This window comes from Leguminivora glycinivorella, chromosome Z (assembly GCF_023078275.1).
Source record: "Leguminivora glycinivorella isolate SPB_JAAS2020 chromosome Z, LegGlyc_1.1, whole genome shotgun sequence".
Classification (NCBI taxonomy): Eukaryota; Metazoa; Arthropoda; class Insecta; order Lepidoptera; family Tortricidae; genus Leguminivora; species Leguminivora glycinivorella.
In genome coordinates, this window is record NC_062998.1 from 9,162,541 (window position 1) to 9,189,692 (window position 27,152).

The 27,152-nt window shown below is 39.0% G+C and overlaps 1 protein-coding gene across 5 annotated transcripts in view; it reads right to left on the reverse strand.

Annotated features, from left to right (window-relative positions):
* The window catches only part of LOC125241286 (PDZ domain-containing protein 8), a 76,257-nt gene that overhangs the window by 8,863 nt on the left and 40,242 nt on the right, over positions 1 to 27,152 (reverse strand). For 3 of the 5 annotated variants that reach the window (XM_048149680.1, XM_048149679.1, XM_048149681.1), the window contains exons 3-12: positions 24,642 to 24,824; positions 21,130 to 21,322; positions 19,206 to 19,416; positions 18,953 to 19,118; positions 17,799 to 17,999; positions 16,554 to 16,760; positions 15,131 to 15,723; positions 14,552 to 14,771; positions 7,468 to 7,576; positions 3,084 to 3,206 (exon numbers count right to left, since the gene is read on the reverse strand). In XM_048149680.1, coding sequence (XP_048005637.1) covers positions 3,084 to 3,206; positions 7,468 to 7,576; positions 14,552 to 14,771; positions 15,131 to 15,723; positions 16,554 to 16,760; positions 17,799 to 17,999; positions 18,953 to 19,118; positions 19,206 to 19,416; positions 21,130 to 21,322; positions 24,642 to 24,824 — 2,206 coding nt within the window. Of the gene's footprint in view, positions 1 to 2,580; positions 2,662 to 3,083; positions 3,207 to 7,467; positions 7,577 to 14,551; positions 14,772 to 15,130; positions 15,724 to 16,553; positions 16,761 to 17,798; positions 18,000 to 18,952; positions 19,119 to 19,205; positions 19,417 to 21,129; positions 21,323 to 24,641; positions 24,825 to 27,152 lie in introns of all 5 variants that reach the window. The other 2 variants (XR_007178731.1, XR_007178732.1) reach the window with 1 other exon arrangement.

Here is a 27,152-nt window from a genome sequence, read left to right on the forward strand (position 1 = left end):
TCCCTCTTAAGTCAGTTTCCAAGGCATCAATAGGTCTTTAGGTTGACTGTGAAAAGGTTCTACCGTGGCCTTTGATTCAAATTGGTTGACTGTATCTTATGGCGGTGGCCTTTACTCATCTCCCATCGTCTCATGTCCCATATAGGTAGATCAAAAGTCTTGACTCAATCATGAACAAAAAATCTTACAAATGAAAACCAATGACTGTTTGAAGTATCTATAATAACTTGCATAACTTGATATCAATCGTGTATCGCATGTTATATAACAGTTAATTAGTCAATAAGAAGGTAAATTTGAATCATAGGCCACTCTAATGAACCACCTATCAGTTCGTTCATATACCAGTTAAAAAGAGTGTTTTATTGACACTGAGCTTTATTGGCCATAGAAGTCACTTTTCCGTACTTGAGGTTGACTGTGAAAAGGTTCTACCGTGGCACTTTGATTCAAATTGGTTGAATCTTATGGCGGTGGCTTTACTCATCTCCCTTATCGTCATGTCCCATATAATGGCAAAAAAGTCTTGACTCAATCATGAACAAAAACCGTCTTACAAATGAAAACCAATGACTGTTTGAAGTATCTATAATAACTTGCATAACTTGATATCAATCGTGTATCGCATGTTATATAACAGTTAATTAGTAGATTTTCAATAAGTGTGAGAAATGTGGGCTAATGATTTAATAGTCAGAGATGTGTACAGTTTATGAAATGGCTATGCACATAAATAAGATTGCAATCCTTGGAAACAATGTTAACCAGAGCGTTAATTTGGGACGATAAAATGCAAGGATTTCTTAAGTCAATACACACAAGAATAAAGTTGTAGGTGAAAAAAAAAATAGTTGCTGTGGGGTGAAAATTAATATGTAGGTAAGTACTGAAGAATTAACGGAACACCATAAATATCAAAAACCGTGAGACACCAATATTAAATGAAAATGCAACTTACTTATGTAGGATTGGAAGTTACAGTTAGTGCGATATATTTCAGAGGGTCTAAGTAAAACCGATATACTATAAAATTTGCCATCTGCCCCTTGATATTAAGTATATCTTTCATACGTATTATATCGATAGGTAGACAGTTGTAAGTATTGGCTTCGTGCGAAGTGCATGGAGGGGGTAAGCAAAGCGATCGCAGTGCTTGCAGTGATCAAAATCGACACTGAAAGTGGTTTGTCATCTATCAAAACTCATAAAATATAATACAATGTGTAATGTTTGAAATGGGGCACCAATGTTGTTTCGTTGTTAATTGTACAAATAATGGCATAAATAAAAAAAAATCGTTGCACGTTCTATGCATTTCTTAGAGCACACTGGAAATTGGATCAAAGAACTTTTAAATGGATAGCTGCCGTGAAAAGAAAACGTAAGTGATATGTGAAAACAAAACATTATAATATAATACATTACATCAGAGGCCGGGAAAATGAGGATTTCCGGCCAAGTGGGTATATACGGCCGAGCGAGCGTGCGAGCGAGGCCGGATAGGGATACGAGGCCGGGAATCCGTTTTCACGCCGAGGCATGTATAGTGCTTTTCTCAAACATACAATGAAATAAAAAAAATGCTCTAAAAGACAATATTTTATAAAAAAAAGTTACTTTGCAGGCCTAGGCCTAAAAAATAATATGAAATCCCTTTACAGTCCTCTCGAGTTGTTGCGCCCAAAAAGCGATACTTCCCAGCCCATTTTAAGGAACGTAAAGACAATATTTCATTGCATGTTTGAGAAAAATTATTTTTAAGCTTTGTTTACCTAATATTGTTCAATACGCTGTTAGTATTTTTCCTTCCGTAAAAGATTATGCTTAAAGATTCAGGCCTGGCCTGGGAATAGGATCGTGTCGGATATTTCTGCGGCCGCGGACATGACTAGACTTACGTTTAGGCTTGTTTTATATGGCATTAACGGGACGGAGGTTTAGCGAATACCATATCACTCGCTCGTAGAACTTCTACTATTACTCCTATGTTCTTCAAGATTCCTTATATGCCCTGTCAGCACCAGTTTATTACCTCTTTCGTGGTCTGAGGTTGGAAGTTTATACCGTGAGTGATGCTTTGGAAACTGATTTTTATTATTATATCCATGGCTTTATAATTAACCTACCTAAATTATACTTGAAATAGTAGCTCTTTTTATTCGATTTATTTAAAATTAACGAAAAATCGTTAAAATATTTGTTTGCTTACATGTAATTTTTTGACTATTGCCACTTCAAGTTCACATGGTAGGTGGCGTAATTGTCGTGCACGTAGCCACTTAGAGTTAATGAATGCGAGATGCTTTGTTTTATGTGTTGTGTGCCAATGTTCCTAAAGAAAGACGTTCGATGTACAAACATATCGCACTAAATGTGAATATCAATATATAAAATTATATTATGATGCTGATATAATAAATGTAACGTTGATATTATAAAGACAGTTTACAATAAAGGGGGGTACCCAGGTGTACAAGGTGTTAGGTAGCAGTCACACGACAAATCAAACGGCACGAACAAAGGGGTCTCGGAAAAGGATGCCGTACACAAAGACGACTGACACATAATATGTATAGAAACCTGTATGTGTGTTCGTGAGTGTTGGAAGAGTCCGGATCTGTTAAAATATGTGCCCCGTTCGTCAGCATTCGAATAATTCGTCTGTGCACAAAACAAATTCAAAATAAATCGTATTCTTAATACGAATAAGAGTATGCCACTCGCTCATTTAAGAGGGCACCTCTTCCATAAAACCAAAAGCCCGGGTCGTTTATCAAGTTTTTTGTTACAATGATTGAGCACTTTTTGAAGAGTGACAAAAGTAATTTGAGATTAATGACCATTCCAAAAAGTGCGTTCTTCGGTATTGATACTACACGACCCAAATATCGAGTACACTGTTAATGCATGCACATCGAATAAAGATAAATCATATTCAAGCTTATGCTTGAATGCGTCTCTTAATTGGCACCTTTTGGACAGCTTTGGTATTTTCGGACCAACTGGAATGGAAGATGTGCCCTCAGCGTTATGTCTTGATCCCATAATTTATTCCGTATTTTTGGTTGTGATTAGTTACTGACCTTCTTCGTGGACGTCGAGCGAGTCTTTCCTTTCCGGTTCGTCATCCGAGTCCAGGTCCACATTGGAGTCAGGTTCCGTCGTGATGAGCTCCGGAGGCGCCATTGCTCCGCCGGTCAGAGAATCTGGACAAAATGGGGCTGTGTCAAAATAGTTTTGGTAAGTAGGTTCGAGTGATATGTAGATTAATTAAAACTTAGCCTTGGTATTATGATTTTACGTATCGCTTAATTAAGAATACCTTGTTAGCAATTAAAATGTTTGAATTTAGATATTGAAATCTACTATAAGGCACATACTCGCATATGCCAGCAACGGTTATTGTAAGCAAAAACGATGATGTATTTGATAACAGCTGGTGATAACTTGAGTGTTATTTGATAAATCCGCGCCGGTGCGTCCCTGTCGCACTTACAAATAGTGCGAAAAGGACGGCCTAACGTGATATTAGTTTTAGCGACCGTGCTTGCCCGCCTGAAGTATGTCTTACTACTTATTTTTATGCCGACATAATATAGGCATTGCGTGCAAAATTTTGTCGAGTACCCGTAAGAAAGACACCTTTCCTAATTAAATTAGTATGCGAAACCAGAAAATATCCTAACACTATAGTTAGAATAAATCACATTTGCCAGTGAAAGCAATATCACATCGCAATAAAAATAGTAAACTGGAACGTATGACTAGCTTCCGCGTCGCGTCGAATACCATTCGCAATTTTCACGCAATATCTGGCGACAGCGTTCAAAGAGTCAGCGGTGCCACTTGGGAGAAAAAACGCTAAGTAATTACATGTTATCTACATGTTAACATCGCACATATAATGTTCATATGTGTAGTGTAGGTAATGGTATTCGAATCCAAAGTTCATGTTTAGCTAGCCTTATTCAGATAGTAATGCTCACGTTTATGAGTACTTCCCGAAAAGTTTGTACATTTTGGGAAACCTAGTACTAGTAGATATTGCTCAGCACCATGGACTCTATCAGCCTACTAATTTTTATCCAAATCGGAGACGTGATCCAAATGTACAAACACTTCTGGAATTGCTGTTATAATGTTACGTAATCGTATACAGGATTAGAGTCTTTTGTTCTTGTCTTTTTCCTGTCATATTGTAATATGTATTTTTTATCAAGCCATTAGAGACAGGAGGGAAGTTGTAGAAGTAAACTGTTGGGACTTGACCGATCAATACAATGTATTGCGACTAGATAAGTAATTGAAATAAAATCAAAATTGTGTTTACCATTCGAAACATACTAATATTTTAAAAATGACACAAAACTTGTTTCAAAAATTCGCTTGTCTCGTAAATACTATGACTAAGTGTAATAGTGACCTTACACTGTTACGGCAGTACTATTTCAACTGACCGCGCCGTACTAACCTACGGCTTTCACGTGTCCATGTTTCGTAGGAGCGTACGCCGTCATTACAAATGTAATGCGTTCGTTATTATGCACTTGAGAATAGATTGCGTTGTACACAAATTGTAATAAATCTCCAACAACGCAATACGTTTCGAGTGCGTTAGTGGCAAATAGTGAGTTTAGAAAGAGCGGAAAATATAGTATAGAAATAGTTATGTATTTGTTTTTTAAGGGTCGAAGTTACTTTACTGCCGATCAAGGATGCCACCTATTAGATACTTATCATAACTACACTGAACATTCCTACAAATTTTTTTCCCCTCACTAGCTCGAAAACACGTGTTTTGTCCTTTAATACCAGCGGGTAAAAACGCATTTTATCCACTAGTGGGTAAAGTAATTTGACCTTGAATAAAGTCAAATTAACTGCTTTAAAATTGATAAAAGTAGGTGAATCTAGTAATAAAGATGATTTACCACCTGGGGAACTACTGGAAGCAGTGATAAACGCATTTTTTGCGTTGTAGTTTCCTCGCTATAGTGAGGGGAAAAGTTTTGTGTTACACTCGGGTGCAAATGTATTTTACTTCTCATGTGTTAAAAAACTCACAAGTTCAGGATTCTATTCTAGAACCACTCGCTTCGCTCGTGGTTCAACTATAGAATCCTTTCACTTGCTCGTTTTTCAATTCCACACTCGGCGATAAAATACAACTTTGCCCCCTTGTATATAACAAATAACTATTTTTTCAAAATATGTATTGATGTGATATCATGATATTAAAATAAAGAAGCATGTCATTTGTTCTTATAAAAAATAAAAACACGCAAAAATATTTGGGGAAAATATGATTTTGGCCACTTCCAGGCTGCGAAACTGCGCCATATAGTTTTAAGCCTAAAAAAGGCCCATACATTTCAGGGGTACCTACGCTTTATTTATGGGCTTTGTCTGTTCCGTATTATATCGTCCTTGCTACCGAGCGATATAGAAAAAAATACTATTACATCAGAGCCAAAATATACTGTAAAACATTTTATATCACATACAAGTGAATGCTCATTTAAAAATCTACCTACCAGCTAACGTGAGACAAGGATTCAACACGACTGTGTCACTGTTGTGTATAATATACAATACAAGTTCCTCATCGGCTTATGGCGATGAAAAATAGGTGTAGGTACCTACCTATGCGATGGGTTTCGGAGATCAACGAAAACTAGCAATTTTTTTATAAAAGGTAATTTTCCTCGTCCGTTTTGCTAAAAACCTCATTAGGTGTGTAAATTTGGCAACTAGCCCGATTTCAAACCAGATATTCGGATGAAAAAGTCATAGTCGGAAACTATAGATATAGGTATGGAATCTTTGTTCTCGTCATCGTCACTTTCAATCGGTACAACATATACCTACATACTTAACTTACGTACCTATTAGGGTTGCAAGAAACGGTTATTTTTCTGGCTTGAAAAAATAATCATGAACATTTTCTACTGCATAGCGGAACAGGAATTCATTCACACAAATTATAAATGTAAATATCTCGGTGTTTACGAGTATGTATAGTTTTCCAATTTGATGAGTTACCTTGAATATGATATTTTGGCTGTAAGGTACAGCGGGGCAAATCTCGACTGGGGGGCAATTGTAACTAGTCCATTTTTCCAGTATTACACTATGATGTTGAGTTCTACATGTATCCACTGAACACGCCTACCATATATAACCGGTGGACACTCTATTTTAACAATGCAAACATTGTATAACATGGAAAAAATGGACATTTGGCCCTCAGTCGAGATTTGCCCCGCTGTACCTTAAGATATCATTATAATTTTAAATGATATGTTATATTTAATTATACTTTTACGGTCCCTGTTTGGGATACACACAGCTTGAAACAGATAACTCAGTACCGTTATTAAACCTATCAGGAACTGAGCTTACTCACGACCTCATTCAGAGGCTACACGCGCCAGACGAGAGCATGATAAATCGCATTTTCAGGAAATCTTAGAATAACCTTCTCATATAAAACTCAAAAGCATCACGGAAAATCTTGTCTCATTCATTTTAGCTTAAGATCGACTTTTATATGAAAATAAAAGACATTCAGTCGCTTTTGGTAAAATTATTGTTTCAAATGCAGTTTCCTCGCCTCGTGTTTGGAGCGTATATTTTTGCCAAGTGAATAACAAAGAAATTGTGTCATCAAGATTTTTGGTAAATTCGTCGGAAGAGGCGTTGACAGTGATCGACGGTGAATTTGAGCGACTCATCTTGTGCTTGACATTAGTTATGTTTCCTGTGTTTTTGGACGGTTTCGGGAGTATTAAAGATTATTATGGTTCACTGACTTAGCCGGGAGCAAACAGAGTTTTGTGTCGATTAAAGCACGGAATGCTCCATTTCTATTGTGCGTGACACAATTGGACTTCGCCGTTTTTTAAATTACAGTAATTTTATTTCACATGTTAATGTTGGCAACCAGTGATCGCTGTAATCTATGGACGTTTGTGACACAGGCTCCTACGATCTTGATGATTGCATCCTTCTTTGGATTTTCTGTGACCTTTCTTATGATAAGGCACGCCACAGACAGTCTTTGGTCTTAAAAATTCATAATCTTAAAAAAAGACTTGTATGCAATCTGTCAGTTTAATCTGAAAATTCTGTCAATTTGAACTGACAGTTTGAATACAAATCTTTTTTAAGATTAAGTAAGTATGAATTTTTAAGACTGTCTGTGGCGTGCCTAAGGCTGATGCCGATGGAAATAAATCTCAGATGAGAGTTTCTTTACAGTGTGGCATTTGACTAGCTGAATTGGACAATCGCATGCGAACTCGTCTAGATAAGCCTTTAGTCTATTTTCTAACAATAAGGCCCACTTGCACCAAGCATTTAACTCGGGGTTAGTGGGCTGTCATCTGTCAAATTCCACATAAAATGGTGGGTTAACCCTCCATTTTCGTTGGTCAGTGGTCCTAAGTAGTAAATCTGTGAACTCACCTCGTCCCTGCACCGGTACGCACGGCGATGACTCCTGGCACTTGGTGACGCATTTCTTGTGGCAGCACAGACCGCAGTTGCGGCATTGCATTGCGTCTTTGAGCCATATCTGCAAAGAGTGAAGGTTTATAATTCGGTTCTAAAGACCAATCCGAGCTATGATGACAACTGTTCAAAGAAAACGGAAATCGAATACCGGTAAGGTATTAAGTATAATTAAATGTTCACCATACCAACTGGTAAAGGCTCTCTTTGCTATTCGAAAACAGATAGAAAAATTGCATTTTATCCACAAGAGTGCAAAGTAATTTCATACAAATTTTAACTTGATGTCTTAATCTGGCTGGTAGAATTTACCTATAATTGATTACTTTTTATTGAATCATAAATCCATACTAATATTATAAATGGGAAAGTGTGTCTGTCTGTTTGTTTGTCCGTCTTTCACGGCAAAACGTAGCGACGAATTGACGTGATTTTTTAGGTGGAGATAGTTGAAGGGATGGAGAGTGACATAGGCTACTTTTTGTCTCTTTCTAACGCGAGCGAAGCCGCGGGCAAATGCTAGTATTGAATATATTGATGGATTTGTTAGATTTAGTTTGATGTTTTATAGTTAGTAATGTCGGTATTGTGTTCGTGTTGGTGTGGTGAAAAATTTTGTGTTTCACTCGGTGGCATAGTTTGTTTAAGATTCCACTCTTTAATACTGGAATCTTTCGCTTGCTCGGGTATCAATATTGGCACGTGCGGTTAAACAACAACTTTGCCCCCTTGTAAAACAAATAACTACCTACGAGTATTAAAGAAAAAACATTTCATAGATTCTTTTATTTCGGTGTATTTTTAACCCCCGACACATAAACGACGTGGTGTTATAAGTTTGACGTCTCTGTCTGTCTGTTTGTCTTTTTGTCTGATTATGCGTGTGTCTGTCTGTGGCATCGTAGCTCCCAAACGGATGAACCGATTTAGATTTAGTTTTTTTTTGTTGAAATGCTGAATTAGTCGGGATTCGAATGTTCTTAGCCATGTTTCATGAAAATCGGTCCACTATGTAGGTGGGCGTTTTCCAAATTAAATCCCGAATATCGAATTTCACCAGATCTGGACGTGTTTGGGCTCATTCTTCTCAGAATCACGAGCTGATTCGATCCCGACGATAAAAAAATGTGTCCCAAATTTTCCATACAAAATTCGAGTTTCCAATACGTCACGCACGTAGTAAGTTCATACTAAATTCGTGACGTAAAAGGAAAAAAAAAATTAGGACACATTTTTTTGTCGTCGGGATCGAATCAGCTCGTGATTCTGAGAAGAATGAGCCCAAACACGTCCAGATCTGGTGAAATTCGATATTCGGGATTTAATTTGGAAAACGCCCAGGTTTGTTTCAAAATTTAATTTGTGGTTAGGTTATCGTTTGGTGTTTGTGTCATCTAAAATAAGCTAAAGCCCCAGTATGATTTTCTAAATGTCCATTATTGATTACTAGTAATAGAAAACTGGGAACCATCATTCCTAAGGTAAATAGTGTAAATACATATTTTGAAAGAGATTAAGAAAGGATTAAGCCAATTAAGGAGGCTTTGGCTCAATTACGAGAGCCATTCCTCTTTTCAGAGGGCAACAAGGTAAGGCCCAGACAGTTAGCAATAATATTTCTATGAGCATTATTAGCTAGCCCAATACCAATCAATATCTAATTATCTACCTACACAAAATAAATTAACAACTTTGATTTTTATTTCTTTACTTAAAAATAGTCAAAAGCTTTTTTCTGCCTTGGTAACACATGCCTATAAGAAGGTAGAGCAGTCACAGTGGCAAGGTACCTATGTCTTCAAATTTCAGTACCAATACCTCCTCATTTGCGAGGAGGCGTATTATTTGTACCTAAGTAGTGGTCTTCTCTTTTACTTGGGCATTCTGTTAGATTAGAGCCCAAATAAGTACGATTTCACATTATCTGACCCAATACGATGTACGATGCTTTTCTTTGTGCCATAAAGATTTTTTTTTCTAGCCTGCGTTAGTGTCCCACTGCTAGGCAAAGGCCTCCCCTCTCTTCCTCCTTTCGACCCTATCACTCGCATTTCCCCACCAGTTGGGATAAAAATTTTCCAGGTCGTCGCACCATCTCTTTTTTGGTCTGCCTGAACCCCTACCTACACCGTCTATGGTAGTCCCTGGGTCCCACTCGGTAACCATTTTGGCCCACCTTTCAGGATGCATGCGGCAGACGTGTCCAGCCCAGTCCCACTTAAGCTTAGCGGTCTTGGCACCTACATCTACTACTCGAGTTCTGGAGCGCAGTTCCGTAAAGCAATAAAGATTAAATAAATAAATCCTTCCTAAATGCGATATCGCTGTAAAGCCCCATAGCCATCATCAATATCATCATATTCAATGATGTTATATAATTATTTGGACGTTTCACTTTACAGCATCAATTTCCAAGTTGAAGGCGTTGTCAGAAAAACGTCTCCTTATACCTAACTAATCACTACTACTCACTGTCTTATATCGTGCTCACTATCTTATTGCAAGAGATCTACTAGCATATTCTTGTTATAGAACTAAAGATAGAGACCTAGGTCCTATTAGGTGTGTTTAAGGTAATGGCGCCTATTAACGCGGTACTTCAGGAAGATTTCAAAAGATTACAAAAAATTAAGGGTATCAAAGCTCGTTAACGACCACAAATATTTTTTTATGGAAGAGTATTTATTGAACTATTCGTTTTGAAGAGTTTTTGGATCATTTTAGTTTATTATATGTCATAAAATAATTATTTTATGACATATAATAAACTAAAATGATCCAAAAACTCTAGAATAGAAGCCAGCATACCTAAATTTTCTATTACCGTGGTAATGAACAGGCTGCGGTTCTATTAACGCGAATTGAGATTTCATTACCGAGGGTATGAATGACAGTGTTTTTCTGCCATCGGTAAATAGAAACCCATCTCAAAATTTGGAGCTTAATACCGATGGTTGAATATACAAATTATGACAAATACATATACCTATACTATCTTATTTTATGAATACCCACAGAAGACTCAGTTTCATCTAAGAAATCTGTACTTACGGTACTCTAAATGTCATATTTTGATACAAGACTAATATGTCGCTCGGTAATAGATACTTCTTTAGGAACCTATTACCGACCCAAACAAATATTGCATGGATCGGTAATAGATTCTTATATATTCCATTACCGAGGGTTATCCGATCGTACCATCGGTGATAGGCATAAATTGGAGTATAATAAAATCTAATTCCGACCAATAAAAACAATGTCATACAGATGTATTTTAATTAAAAATCAAAATAAAATATTGCAACTTTATATTAAAACCAAGTTTACATAACTGGTAAGTAAACATCAGACTTTATCTCAATGTTTAAAAAAATTGACAAATTAACGGTTTTCATAGAAACTACGAAATCAGTAATGAAGTTTTTGCTAAAAATTAAGGTTTTGTTGAATATTTATCATACCACGTAAATAGTTCTTTGATAGCGTGAATAGATCAAGATTGAAACAACTGTAAGACATTATATAACTGATCACATATACTTAAAATAAAGCATAAAGAACTAAAATCACTACTTTAACCATTACTGTGGTATACCACAGTAATAGAATCTACTCACGAAATGGCGCCTTTCACCGCTGTCTTTTAATTTCCACTTTAAACACATTTCCAGGCTAAACAATACGTAAAAAGTACTCAGAAGTCATGTAGAAAACTATTATCAATAATTTAAAATGCATAACTTTCACCTATTTGCCACAATTATTACGTAAACTACTAAATGAGATTGGAGTTCATTTAGGTTTAGCGTCACGCGTCAGTATGACACAACCTCTTCTTACGGCCCCGTGGCAAAAACTGTCAAATAGCGAGTGTCTTCTTTCATTCACACTCTCTAGCGCCTATATGTGCGTTAGTCAACTAAACAGGCTTCCTTTGTGTGAGTAACTTTATTTAGGAAATTGGTCGGTTTGCCTATAAAATGCGTATTTGCAAATGCGGCGGTAATGGACGTCGATTTCGATACCCGCGTTGATAGCCGCCGTTACCTTATTACAGTTTTTGATTTACGCAAGCAAAAAAAATTTAGGTACAAGTACTTCGATTTATAGCACTCATGTGTCTCGGCCGTTATCAATCTCACGCTTATTTTTACGCTAAGTAGTTTTACAAATTATACAAATTTTGTTCCATTTATAAATTATTATCCGACCGAAGTGGAATCTTGAGCGTTGCGAGGGTATCAAGGCACGAAGGTTAAACAAACTTGCCACCGAGTGAAACACAAAATTTTTCACCACACCAACACGAACAAAATACCAACTATATTACTATAAAACATCAAAATAAATCAAATCCATCAACTTATTCAGTATTTATGATTCAAAATCATCATTCATAGGTAAAATCTAACAGTCAGATTAAGACATCCAGTTAAAATTTGTATGAAATTACTTTGCCCCCTTGTGGATAAAATGCAATTTTGCTATCCGTTTTCGAATAGCAAAGAAAGCCTTTACCAGTTGGTGTGGTGAAAACCCTATTTATATGGCGCTACGAGGAAAATCATACACCAAACTGACTCATGATAACATTAAAAATATTGCAAGAAGAGAGTGGTGCATTCCGGGAACTGCACTGACGTGTCGTCGGTGTCGTGGACCGTACGAGGGCTGTTCCGAAAGTTTTTAGCTGCTCCGATTCTATCTCCGATATTTCTTTCTTATATGTTTTGAGGGATTTTTCATTATTGACTAAGGTGATGTAAATTTCGGTTTAGAAAGAGATTAGTTTATTTTTATACGAGTATATTTATTTAACTAGAACGCGTCGACACGAAACCAACGCGAATATTTATGATCAATTCTTCAGACTCTTTCGTCCTGTGATTTAACATTATTTTTCATTTAAGTATAAGAGTTATTGTATTTATAGTTGGTACTAATTGAGAATCTTTACTGTTCATTTACGTATAAATGCTCTTGATTGGGTCAAAATTCTTTTCGATGTCTTATTTTGTGTCCCTAAAAAACGTGACGGAGTGGTGATTTTTGTATGAGATGATGTTTTGTTTTTATTTTTTCGTGTTTGAACTAAAATCTAGACTGAAAAAGAAATACAGTTGTACCTCTTTTTTTTAATATTGAGTCGAACAGCATATAAAAGTGTGACAGAGTGGTATGAAACAAGACATCGAAAATAATTTTGACCATTACATAAATATAATAGTGACTTAGTGGAGGGTGACAAATGAGCCATGTTCTAAAACCATGAATTCTGATATTCACAATAAGTTAAATTTACAAATAAGTATATCAAATAATCCCTACGTATTCCATGTATGGAAAATAGCAGAAATACACAATTGATCAATCGCGGGGGGTCCCAGCATGTTATACAACTATTTGGATACCGCATTCGATAAATTATAGAAAAAAATCGTTTTTTTTCTAAGAAGTCAGAAAAAAAATATAATAAATTAATTATTCGCAATAGTCTCATAACTTCATTTTGATAAGATCGGTATTGAAATATCCCACAGAATAGTATAACATTTATTCATATCGCATGAATAGCTAACAACTTTCGGAACAACCCTCGTATAGGATGTTCGCTGCAACTATCTCCCGTATTGCCACGTGATTTTGAGACTTGAACTGCTTTATTTTTAAAGCGGTATTCGTTCGCGATTACGTTGGGGCGTTGGCCTGTTGAGAATGTTTGCCGCTGACCTAAGTGGTCAGTTAATGATCTGTTATCCAGTTTATAGTACGTATTTTCCTTAAGATTTGGATAGTAAGTGTGTGATGAACACAGTTATTTGTTCCTGAGTCATGGATGTTTTCTACGTAACATACGAGTATAAGTATGTATTTATCTATATAAGTAAGTATATCGTCGCCTAGCACCCATAGTGCAAGCTTTGCTTAGTTTGGGGCTGGGTTTATTTGTGTAAGATGCCCCCCAATATTTATTTATGTAAGTACATTTTATAAAAACACGGATCTCTATTTAACAAGCACGTATGTAGTGCATATCCTTTTGAAAAACAGATGTTGCTGTTCTTACCGCTCGCTGGAAGTAATTAAGAACGGCATCGAAGTTCATTATGAGACCTAAACAGTGCACGGCAAGACAGTTAGCCACCTGACCAAAAAGTAAGAATGCTGTGCTGCAGAAAGTGAGTTGCTGTTTCAAGAATTTATGCAGCATGTTCCGCTTTACATTAAACATCAATTATTTCTGACGTTATTTTGATGCTTTCAGTTGGGAACGTGCCTGTAGTTAAAATAAAATATTTTATTCCATGCACGAAAAAGAGTATCAGATAATTATAAGAAAAACACGGACAGAAGTTAGTTTTAACCCCCATTTCTAATAAGTAAGTATAGTATAAGTCGGAGAGAAAGATATACCTAAAGTAAATTAGTTGGCCGTGACGTCACTCGGCACAATTTCATATTAATTCCATATTTGCAAATCGTTCAAATCCGTTTTGACAGTTCTTAAAAAGAAGCTGATTTGACTAGAGTGCCAATAGAAAGCGTTTTATCTCAAAGATACTTAAATATTCTGAATTTGCCTGCACCAGACCTGCCGTAACGTGTTACGCCGGGACGGGTGGGGCTGTATATAGGTAATATATCAAATTAATATCAAGTGTCTGGTTGTACCGTCAGTCTCACAGATCGCATGTGCCGGGTCCGGCTCGCCCGCTGTTATTTATTTTACAATTTTTTGTCAGACTGTACAGCGGATGCAATATCGACATTGTCAAAACCTTTTTGCTTGCCTCATTTCTGAGGACGCAACCTTTCTTTTACTGCAAAAATCGCACTGCGTAGAGCGGTGAAAGTGCGTGCGCATGCGCACAAAGTCGGGCGCCTACATTTACCTCTTTTTACCGATTTTAGTCGAACTGTACACCTGTTACAAGGGCGATCTCTATAGTAACCTATCAGTATGCCTAATTTCCGAGGGCGTAAATGGCGTAATCTTTCTGACCTTTGCTGGAAGCTTTATTTTTCTTACTCTTACCTTTTTATTGCAGAAATCGCACTGCGTGGAGCGGTGAAAGTGCGTGCGCACAAAGTCGTGCGCGGCCCGCACGGGCTTGGGCGGCCTCGGCACATCCCGTGGCGGCGCGCGCGGCGCGTGTCGCGCGCTGCCCGCCCCCTCCCACTCCCACCAGACCAGCGCGTCGCCGAAACACAGGCACGGCTCGAAGCCTGCGTGAGATGACAGCTTGTGGCTTTTGCTGTTAAATGAAAGTTGATGTATTATATTAGGTACCTAATTGAGCATTAGGGTACAGACCAGGTGCCGAAGCCGAATGGCATTTCTGCAACGCGAAACGAAAACGAAACGCCGCGAAAGGTAATCTGGCTCTGTCGCGCCAATACGCAAGAGCGATAGAGATAGATATCTACGAGCGTTTCGTTTCGTGAGCGTTTGTGGCATTCGGCTACGCACCCTGCCCAAAATAATGGTCTGGAAATGTTGTGAATTAAAATGAAGCAATTACTTGGCAATTTTGATCGGGTTTTGAGTACCTTCTAGGATTTAATTCAGAACTTATAGTCAAAAAGACAATCTTCGTTGCATACATTCTCTTACCTAAACTTTATATCGACATCGGGTGGAAGAAATTGATACCGCTTCATATGATGCGGCACGGTAGAATCTTGACATTCTGACAATAGCGCCGCTAAAGGAATGTTCAAATAACCGAGTAGAACCTCGTCCTTCTCCCCCGCCATCGTCGCCCAGACGTTGATATTAAGATACTTATGGTTCTCGTTTAGTTTGAACTCTGTCTCTTCGTCGAATGGTATGATAGGTTTGAGAGGGACACTCTTAGTCCAGAACATTTGGCATATCTCGACGTGCTCTGTGAGGCGGGGGCCTCCGGTTTCGAAGATCTGATCTTCTTCTTCGGCTTCGGGTTTTTCCGGCCTGCACTCGGAGGAGTCGGTGCGTATGATGGGGATCTCGTGCTTGGGCTTGGTGGACTGGCGGAGGGGGGTGCTGGCGCCGGAGGCGGGCGGCGTGGAGCCGGCCGAGCTGTCGGAAGACTTGTTCTCGACGGAGCAGCGCCGCTTGCGCAGCCCGAAGTTGGAGGGCGAGGGGGAGTCGGACTTGGACAGTTGACGCACGGGCTCCTTTTTGGTTTCGGTCTCTGCAGCTTCCGGGGCTTTCGTTGAATCTTCCTGTACAGGCAAAAAATAAAATTATAGAAACATTGAAACATTTATTTTAATTAACACAGTGAGTTACATTTTAGTCTGGTCCCCACACTAGGCATAGCCTGTCCTGTGGTGGACATAGGACATAAACAGAGTTTACAATAAAAAAAAATACAAGATTAAAATTAATGAATAAGCTATTTAGACAGGTCATTATTTTTTCGTGTTATAAGAAAGAAGGAAGCTATTTGGACTGGTATTTTTGTTGAAACAATAAGCTACATATGAAGCAAATGCAAATAAATAGCAGAAACAGCACCAGTCGTAGGTAAGTACATTGTACAATCAGCATATTTAACCTTACTATTGTCCCGGATTTGTAAGTTCACATTTTTGACACATTTGTTTTGAAGTATGTTGCGATGTGGCTAAGACGTATCGTTTGCCAAATCTAACGATTAATTTCGAATTGGTTGAATCGATTAGGCCCTATGTACAAGGAGGCGCTTAAACAAATATACGATTTCTATCAACTTACTGAAATGTCATTTGAATCGAAATGACAGACTCTGCCACAGCACTAGTTTAAAAATAAAAATGAATGATAAATGACATAATAAGTAAATCCTGCGTGATAAATTAATATCGTAAAATACTCACTAACCAAGATCCGCAAAAATGTAACATGTGTTAGATTATGTTTAAAGTAAGCGAAATATTGTTGTTTATAGGTTGCGCGAGTTTACGTTTTGTGAACGCTGTCATGTGTCAAAAAGAGGTTCTTACAGCTCTGGGACAATAGTGCTTAGCGGATGAAACAACAGCCATTGTCACCGCTCGAGTTTGTTTATTACCGAGTGCAGGCTGGTCTTGGACGCAGCCGCGCGCATGCCCTGCAGCCGCACGCCCTCCATGACCTCAGAGACTCTTCGGAAGCTGAAGTTTGTGCGCGCGCGGCGGCCGTCCGTCGAGTCTTCGCGCCGCACCGGCGGCGTGGTGCCCCCGCGACGGAGCCGGATCGTCACCGCTCGCCGCTCAATTAGGCGGAGGAGCTTGCCAACCTAATTCAATCAAATATATATTATATTATTACCCCCTTATTCATAAAAGTACTCTAAAGTTATCAAGCCGGTAAAGTTCGTTTGTCCTTTTCTATCACATCAATACGTCGGAAAGGGACAAACGAACTTTATCGGCTTGATAACTTTAGAGTACGTTTATGAATTAGGGGGTTAGTTGTTAGGTACGTTAAACTTTCGTGAGATTCGTCGTATGCCTGATAATTGTTAATTTTTACATATGGTATTATTGGTATGCTCATAATTTGACATGTATGTTTTGCATGCTGGCAACTTTCTCTTCCCTTTCGAAAACTGAACGAGTAAGCAGCCATAATTTTGTCTTTGTAATTTAATTAAATCTAAAATAATTTACGCCATCCAGTGTCTAATAGTAATTGACTAAAGTGTTCTTTAACACTTTCGCTACCAAGAACCCGACTGTCGGGTACACCGCTCGTAGAAGCGTAGCCGATTACATGGGTTTCCCCGTATGTAGCGAAAATGTCGTAGCGCCGCGTAGAGCCCGGTTTCGAAAGTGTTAATCTGTGCTATTCAATATACTGCGTACTGAAAGTATTTTCTTGTTTTACTGTACACCAATATATAGGTAACCCACTGCCAGGCCCTAGATAGGCATCTCTTTTAATAATAATGAGTCTTATTATAACTTGAAACGAAATATGTCGCTAATCGCGATATACTCAATATCGTGAGTACATCCATGTATTTAAATGTAGCTAATTTATGGGTACGCAGGTTGCGGTCTTGTCATTAAAATCATACATTTGATTTTATACAGAAGACTGAAACTAAAATACATTACAAGTGCTAATTTATTGTACTACATCTATAATAAAACACGACGAAGGCCCAATCGCGTAGTTGAGTTTATTACGACGCCTACCTCAAAGAAAATAGCAATGTTATGTCACCTCTATGCTGAATTTATCTACTAAAGGCATTTTCACATGGTCGTGTGCATTTTGAATGACAATAGTGATGCCAAAATATCGATAACTGGTCTACAATGTTACTAACCTGTGCCACATTGCAGACCGGCTTGTTATCGACGGCCAGCACGACGTCATCTCGCCGTAGATCAGCGCGGTACGCCGGTGACATGGGCACCACGGTGTCCACAAGTACAGCCCCTACACCCTGGCAGCACACGAGGCCGAGTGCGCCAGTCATGGCTGGTAACAGTACGTCTAGCGTCAGTACTCCACGCCGGAGGGACACCTGGAATTTGCACCTTTATTAGTCAAAATGTTTGAGAGGAAGAAATGCTATCATTCTTAATGAGATAGGTACCTAACATACTCGTAATTAACCTATAATATTAATAAAGTTACCCAGACCAGGGGCGACTCACTCCGCGATTCTATCGCCGCGCTACAAGTACATGCTGGCGGCCGCGAGTTCGCGGCCTAATCAGGGGTGGCGCGCGTTCTCACGGAACGCACGTTCGTACTTTCTATTGTTATTTTACGTCGCGAGTTTTTTTTTTAAGTTTTATATGCGATGTCCGCGAGTGAATGGCTAATAATGCTTAGTTAAAAAGACATCATGAATAATAGGACAGTCTTACACAGATCTACTATTGATTAAGTCCCACGTAAAAGTTCAATAAGGCTTGTGATGTTGGGACGTAAACAAAAGTATATATATACTGTATATATATACCTAGAAAGTACCCAAGACGGGAATATAATAGTATTTTTATCTGAGTATTAATTCGTTTTAATCCATAAGCAACCCTATTGTCCGACGCTGCGCACGTGCGGCTCGTTTCTTTGTTAGAATTTTGTAGGCATTTAAAAGGCGGCATTTTGTGAACATCAAAGCAGTGGGCCTTCTGTACTTGTACTATTATATATTCTGTGCCCAGACCATGAAAAGACGTAGGTATAGTCGACTCGACTCATCGCTCGTCAGACCTTCCTAGCCCTCCAACCGCGATTAAAGCGGCACTCATCGTCCCTACGCCTCCATTCCACTGCAGACTGGTCACCTCCACCAAGCGGACGGTCAGCCGGCCGTGCGTCGTCACTTTTTCACCCTCCGCCACTCCTGTGTGCGTAGCCGAATGCCCAAACGCCTTACGATTCGCTCACGATTCGTGAAGCGTATGTACATCCGGCTACGCACACTGGCTCGGATTTCTAGGAGAATGGTTACTAGTGAAGACTCACCCAACCATGCGAGTCGACGGCTAAAGCGGCACGGACTGTCCCCGCGCCTCCGTTCCACTGCAGCCTGGTGACCTCCACTAGGCGGACGGTCAACCGGCCGTGTGGCGTTGGGCCTTCTTCACCCTCCGCTCCGCCTGGCTCAGATTTCGGGAAGAATGGTTTGTATCTAACGGGATAAACGATTGTAAAATCAGTACATTTTCAACCGAAGTACATCTTCACGAAATTTTATAACTTATAAAAAATGGCATACCGTATCTTATAATTAGGTAACGTATGGCGTTGTGCCACCGCCCTCCTGATATGTGCAGCGACCAGCGACGCCAGCCGGGGCTTGAGCTGTCTCCCCTGGAAACGGCCTCGGACGCGGAGCTCGAGCTTGGGCGGGGACTCGAACGCCAGCGCCCAGTGGGTGTACGGGTTGCGGCGGAACATTACTCGGATGATTCCGCTTAGGCTCTCGACTGCAAGGAATGGAATAGATTTTAATTTAGAATGTAGGTCTACACAAAAGTAACGATTTGTTTGACGCAGAGACCAACAACGGGGGCTGTGCTATACTCGTATTATTAAAAAATATTAATCGACATTATTATGCGGCAGTGGCTAGCGACATCGCTGAATAGTGAGGTACCATGTGTGGGATCCAGAGGTTCGAATAGGTCTAAGTATTGGGTTGGTAAGAAAGTAATGAGCGATCGATTGAATTCCACATAAAATTTTTGAGAGAGTTCTAGAATATTCTATGGTCGAAAGTATATAAAGGGCGAGTCGCACAGTTTCTCGTCAGTCATTCACTAGCTGTCGCCGAGCTAATATAAGGAAGAAAATGGACGAATTAAAAGTGCATGTAAGGCATTGCTTACTATATGAATTTCAGTCTGGCCATTCAGCCGCCGAAGCAGTGCGTAATATATGTCAGCGTGTTGCTCCTGAAGTTGTGTCTGAGGCCACGGCGAAACGATGGTTCCAGCGGTTTCGTAGTAGCGACTTTTCATTATCAGATCAACCTAAGTCTGGTCGACCGGTGAAGATTGATGTAGCCAAATTAAAAACCTTAATTGAAGGAGAACCGAGGCTAACGAGTCGTACTCTTGCTACCGAGTTAGGCTGCTCTCATGTCACCATAGAAACACATTTACACGAGTTGGGAAAAAACTACAAATACAGTGTTTGGATACCGCACGAACTTGATAGAGATCAACTAAACCGCCGTGCCGATATCTACATACAACTTCTGTCTTTTCGCCGCACATTCAACTGGTTGGACCATCTTATCACTGGAGATGAAAAATGGGTCTTATATATAAATCACACACGCAAACGTCAGTGGCTAGCTCCAAACGAAAAAGGAATAGAGGCACCAAAAACAGAGCCTCACCCGAAAAAAGTTATGCTGTCCGTTTGGTGGGATATTCATGGTATTATTCACTGGGAACTCCTACCAAGTGGAATGACTGTTACCGCATCAGTATACTGTAATCAGCTTGAAAATTTAAACCAAAAAATCTGTCAGAATCGTCCACAGCATGCTAAAGTTTTTTTGTTACACGACAATGCTCGCCACACATTGCAAAAGTGACTCGGCTAAAGCTATTGGAGCTAGGTTGGAAAGTGATACCTCATCCACCGTACTCTCCAGACTTGGCACCTACGGATTACGCATTGTTCAGATCGCTAAGCAATGCCTTGAATGAAAAAAAGTTCGATGATCAAGCCCATCTACGACAGTACATAGCTGAGTTTTTTGAATCTAAACCTAAGAACTTCTTCGCCGATGCTATTCATTCTTTACCAGAACGATGGAGACAAGTACCTAGTAGATAACGAAGGCCATTATATTTTTGATAAATGATTAAAATAATAAATTAAATAAAAATTACAATATTGGTTATGATTCGCTCATTACTTTCTTACCAATCCAATAGTATAAATATGTGGCAAAGGGACCTTATTGTCGATGGCGCTTACGTAGCGCGGTGTCATTTGTATACGAACATCGCTCATAACGCCATAAGCGCTGTCGACAATAAGGCCCCTTTACCCAGATAACGTCACATATAACATCATACAGTAACCCACTGCAATTTGTATGGAAACTGCACGCCGACTGCGCAGGTCGGCGCACATACTGACACCGTTTGTCTCCAACTCCAAGTGATTTCTGTTATACCTACCTGTGATGGAGATGTTGGCGATCTTCCCGAGCAGCATGACAGCGTCGACGTCGATCTTGAAGTTGCCGTCGTAGGCCAGGTTGCAGGCCAGGTCGAGCGAGCGCAGCCGAGCGCCGTCTTCCTCGAGCGATCCGTTCAGCACGCGCAACGCCGTGATGCTGGGGAACTCTGTGCCCACTTCTAAAGAGCGAAGCTACGAAAAAATTGTTGGCATTAGTAACCAGAGGCTTATCAAACATTACATCGTGATTGGCTTGGTCCATGTCATGCTCTGAGACTGCAGACCTTGGTCGACGTCATACGCAATATAATCAGTTTCTTTAGTTATATTTCACAGTGTGACAAGTCTCAAGTAGTTCTCATTTATTGTGTTAAACATTTAATCTATCCATAAAGTATGGTGTGACTGGTATAAAACGTCCACCTCATGACCGAAAAGCCGAAATTTAAAAGACCGCGCAGTTTTATCGAAGTATCTACGAGGAAAGCTCACCTCAAAACCATGCTATCATTATGACATATCTCTTCCCTGTTTTATTCAAAGTGCATTATTCCAGAAAATAAATAAAAGTAATAATATGAACATTTTTCTCTTGTACGTTTGCACATACGCTTGATAGGTATCTTATAACAAAGTCAGAACAATTCAAGAAATCTTTTTCCCCTCACTAGCTCGGAAACACGTGTTTTGTCCTTTAATACCAGCGGGTAAAAACGCATTTTATCCACTAGTGGGTAAAGTAATTTGACCTTGAATAAAGTCAAATTAACTGCTTTGAAATTGACAAAAGTAGGTGAATTTAGTAATGAAGATGATTTACCACCTGTGGAACTACTGGAAGCAGTGATAAACGCATTTTTTGCGTTGTAGTTTCCTCGCTATAGTGAGGGGAAAAGTTTTGTGTTACACTCGGGTGCAAATGTATTTTACTTCTCGTGTGTTAAAAAACTCGCAAGTTCAGGATTCTATTCTCGAACCACTCGCTTCGCTCGTGGTTCAACTATAGAATCCTTTCACTTGCTCGTTTTTCAATTCCACACTCGGCGTTAAAATACAACTTTGCCCCCTTGTATAACAAATAACTATTGTTGTTTTATATTTAACATTCTTTGTGAAGCACAGTACAATCTTGAAACAAAGTTATAATGCAATAGCACTACCAAGTAATTTTTTTTTATGAAATAGGCAGCAAACGAGCAGACGAGCCGCCTGATGGTAAGCAGTCATCGCCGCCCATGGACATAAGCAACATCAGGGGAGCCACTTATGCGTTGCCGACCTTTGAGAATTATTTTAAGTTTGTCATAAATAATACCTAAATATAAAAGATGCTACAGCCAACAGCGGAAATAGTTACATTGGATTGTTTGATATAAAAAGGAATAATATTTTACTAAATTAAAACACACTTGCTCAGTGAGTGTGACATTGCAACGCATAGTGGTCGTCATAGAAAAAGCGGGTGTTATAGAAAAAGCTTTTTCCCGATGGAGTTAAGAAAATGGGCAAGCGGCCGCGATCAAACTATACACACTCTTGTTTGCAATATTTAGCGATATTGAGCGTACGTCCTATGTTCCACAAATGTACTGCTGAGTTGCTGACCACCTGACCCCGATTAGGGATTTGTAGTCACTGTAATTATGTTAATGAACAATATTAAAGTGAGATCAGAAACAATAAGAAAGAATAAATGAAACGATTTTCCACTACTTTGAGAAATATAGTTTTCAATGCCTCTTTGTAAGCTGTAAGAGAATGCACATTGGTTTTATATTTTACTGGAATGGCAACATCAGAAATAATTTCTCTTTTTCTAGTGACTTTCACTTTGTACAATTCATTTCATGGAAAGCACTGAAGCCCGGCTCGACTACCGCTTTCTGAGAATTCTTGTCGTTCTCAACTCACAGCACTATTGTTTTAGCTCACTTTATTTATTTTAAGTCTGCCTTTGAAGTTACATTATAAAATCCACGTTCTGCAATATAAAATTGAAGCTGGATAGTCTAAAAATAAACACGCTCTTATTGGGTAGACTTCAATTTCGTTTCGCATTGGTATCACAGTAAAATAGAAATACACAACACTTTGAGCACTCTGTAGGGGCATGGAATTGGAAGCTCCTGACGAGTTAGTTTGTAACTAGAGCTGGCTCAACCTGGCTCAGCGCAAATGAAACCTCTCTTTGGGTTCATGAAATTGTAAAGGCTCTATTTTGACTCGACGGACACGAAATTGGAAACCCATAGAACTGGAATTCTCCATTGAATATTGACGAGCTGTTCTGTAACTGAGATTGAATTGCAGTAGAACTAGGGCAAATGAAGCAATGTGCAGTGAAATAGTTTGGCCTGTAGAATTTTTCATCAGTGTTCCCCGAAAATTTCAATTCAGAATGAAACAAATCATTTTTTTAAGTAAATATTAAGTAGAATCTGCGTGAATATTTAATTTCAACCTAACTAAAAGGTACCAAGCTCAAAGACGTACTTCATAAAAATGTCTCATTAGCACAATGGTGATGACTTACAGTGCTGGACAAAATGCTTCATACACCGACCTATAAAATAAACTTTCTATCATAATTTCTTTATTAAACACACCATATAATATTCAGACGGGCGATGGCTAAAAGACAATACCAGTACGTATATCTCATGCGTTTGTTATGATTAATAGGAATGAATAGCTTGAATGGCTAACATAGTCTCATGTAATTAATCCAAGCCAAAATTTAAGAAAGTTTTTAGAAAAATAAATAAAATATCAAATGTCATTCTGAAATAGTAAAATCTAATTACTAGATTCTAATGTGAGGTATTACATGGAACTGTTTTTATTTTTACAATTGGTGAATCTTTGGTTTTATGGAATAGAGTTGAAGTCGCATATCAGTCAACCAAAATTCACACGGAGCCCCCAGAGAGGTTTTGCGGAGCCCTAGGGCTCCGCGGAGCACACTTTGAGAATGGCTTGGTTAGATAATACCCTCAGTTTGTAACTGACAATGTTCCTCCGAGACAAGCAGCAATACATATCTAAAGCAGATGAAAGCCATACACACTACTACATTGCATTTCATTCGTATTTGAATTACTGTATATGATAAAATTTGTCCAGAGCCAAAAGTACTGACATTTATATTTATACCCATGTAAAAATAATTATGCGATCATTGATATGTTATTGTCTGTATATTATACGCCATGAAATTAGCTAAAAGTTTTCCAATACAAGATGTTAAGTTTAAGGGTAAAGAAATTATGATAGAAAGTTTATTTTATATGTCGGTGTATGATGCATTTTGTCCAGCACTGTAGGTCTAAACTGCGTTTTTACTTAGTGTTCTGAACAGTTCTGAACTAGCATTCGTTCGTTCGTACACCGATAAAGGTATGGAAGTCAAGTATTTTCATCTGCGCATGAACGAATGTTCGCTGAGAACTTTTAGAACACTAAGTGAAAACGCAGCTTTACACGTAATGCATTGAACATCTCTCAAACTCACCGTGAGCGACTCAAAGATCTTCCCCGACGAGGTCTTGGCGAGCAGCTCAGCGAGCTCCGTGGCCATGCGCCGGCGCAGCCAGCGCGTGTCCGCCGTGCTTTGCTGGAAGATGAACTGCAGCATGGCGTTGAGAGCGCCCTCTGGTGTGCTGCCCGCGCCGCGCGTCAGCTCGCTCAGTACCTCCTGGGAGAATTACACATACTCGTAAATTATCTTTCTTTACATAAACTTTATTGATGCTGTGGGATATTCATTAAAATTATTGTAAAATTAGTATATTATTTTTGACGTAAAATTTGATTTGACTTTTATTTCACCAATAAAATCTGTATTCTGTATTCTAATGACTGGAATCTATTTTGGGATTTGTAAATAATCAATAGGAGCCTTCTGGATAATTCCATTGAGAAAGAGGTGGGTGGGGTGGTGGAGGCTTACACGTCAAGTTCATGAGCCAAATTAAATATTAGCTGCTACACTTCTACTTGGTTTTACATAGAGATACAGACTAAGGTATGACCTACACACAGAAAAATTTCAATACAGGTATTACGTTGTTATTGGGTGAATCAACTTTTTCTTGCCTGTTATTGCTATGGTTACGGTCCCCTGAGTCACGCTGGTTTTATGCAAAATTACGCTACTTAAACTATGCAAACATGTATTTTTATGGTGTTAACAAGCCCTTTCCTTAATTTACCACCTACAAATATAAACTACATGCATGCTTGTATAATTACAGTAGCATAATTTTGCATAAAACCAGCGTGAATCAGGGGATCGTAACCATGGCAATAACAGGCAAGAAAAACTTGACTCATCCTATTACAGAGTATGATCCCTGTCGTATGACGTTTTTACTTATAGCCCATATACCTACGTACATCAATCAGTGATTAGCCGCCTTTACACAGACGCTCTATCGCGCGAGATAAAGCAATCGCGTCTGTAAGAATGCGCGTGTAAAGCCGACGGGAGGGGAAGGGAAAGATCGCGCGATTGCGTGCGCTGGAGCGGGCGCGCAATCGCGTGGTTGAGGTTGTCTTTACACGTACGTTCATTCGCGCGCGCAACATGGCGGACATACGCTCGTAGACTAAACAATTAGTGGTTGAATTACTTGCTCTTTACAAATAGATACTATTAAGAAGAATAAACAATAAAAACGCGGTCTATCACGCACGATTAGCATTTACACTCACGCTCTTTCCGTTCTCAAAAACTTCGACGTGAAAGAACGTGAACCTTAAAAACTAACAACACGCAATCGCGCGATTGCGCGCACAGGCCTAAGTGCGGTTTCACATTATCCGATCCGATATCGGATGTCGGACCGATATTCCATACATTACAGACGCCATCTTGGATTTTTTCTATTGAAATCCGTCCGACATCCGATATCGGATCGGATAATGTGAAAACGGCCTAAGGCGCTTAAGGCGCGCTATCCTGTACGCTCCGGGAACGCGCGATAGAGCGACTGTGTAAAGGCGGCTGTTAGTTATTTTAGTTAGTTTTATCCTGGATCAAAACATGTGGCTACATTGTTTATTATACATATGTATATCTAGTAGCCTAGGTCATTAAAATGCAAAGCTCGTCACGTTGCCGAATCACCAAACATGCGGAATCAAATGCGAGCAGCATCCGCGTGAAATATTTCGCTAGGCTGCATTGTCAGTCGCCATGCATTCATTAAAAGTTAGCAAGGGCAGTGTAAAATCCATGGTTTAAAAAAAATTGTTTTAATACAGTTAACCTACTTATGTAAAAACATTGATTTCCAACTATAGTCTATGGTCAAACTATGGTCCAAAACTAACTGTAGTTAAATGTTTCATTAGTGTGCCTTAATACTTTTATTTTTGTAGTTCTAAAGTTGACTAATTATTTATGATTATGGGCATGACATGAAAATAAGTGGACTAAACCAAAAGGGTCATTGGTAAATGATACTTAATCAAATTCTTTTAGAACTTGACTTGTGTTGTGACTTTGACTGCAGTTGGGAAGTGTTAAGGTATTGAAAATTAAATAACAATGCGATCGGTGTCTGTCGGCAGAAGAGTAAACCCACAGAACTAGATTTAGATAGAAGAAACAAGTTCATCTATTTGTATGGGTCACTTGCCTATGGTTTTAAATACAATGTCTCAGACCCTTGAGTGTTCATAATTATTGTGTTGTTACAATAAATATCACACAACTAGGCATTTTTAATGTTTTTGTTGACTTTAACTTACAAAAATTGACGCCCGAAAGCTGCAAGCTGCGAATAAAGACGGAAAATTCAGTGGGTTTCACTGAGTTCATTTGACACGCTAAGTAGATACGTTTGCTTGATCTATGGTATAATTGGTATATATGACAACATCTGTGAGTCAACTACTACCTAAGAATTATGTACTGCATTATCTAGGTTTGAACAACCGATGACCGAGTTTCGTGAGACACAAGCAGCTTGCGGGGTGCCACCGTAAATTAATGGGCCAAGGTCGTAATCACTGTTCC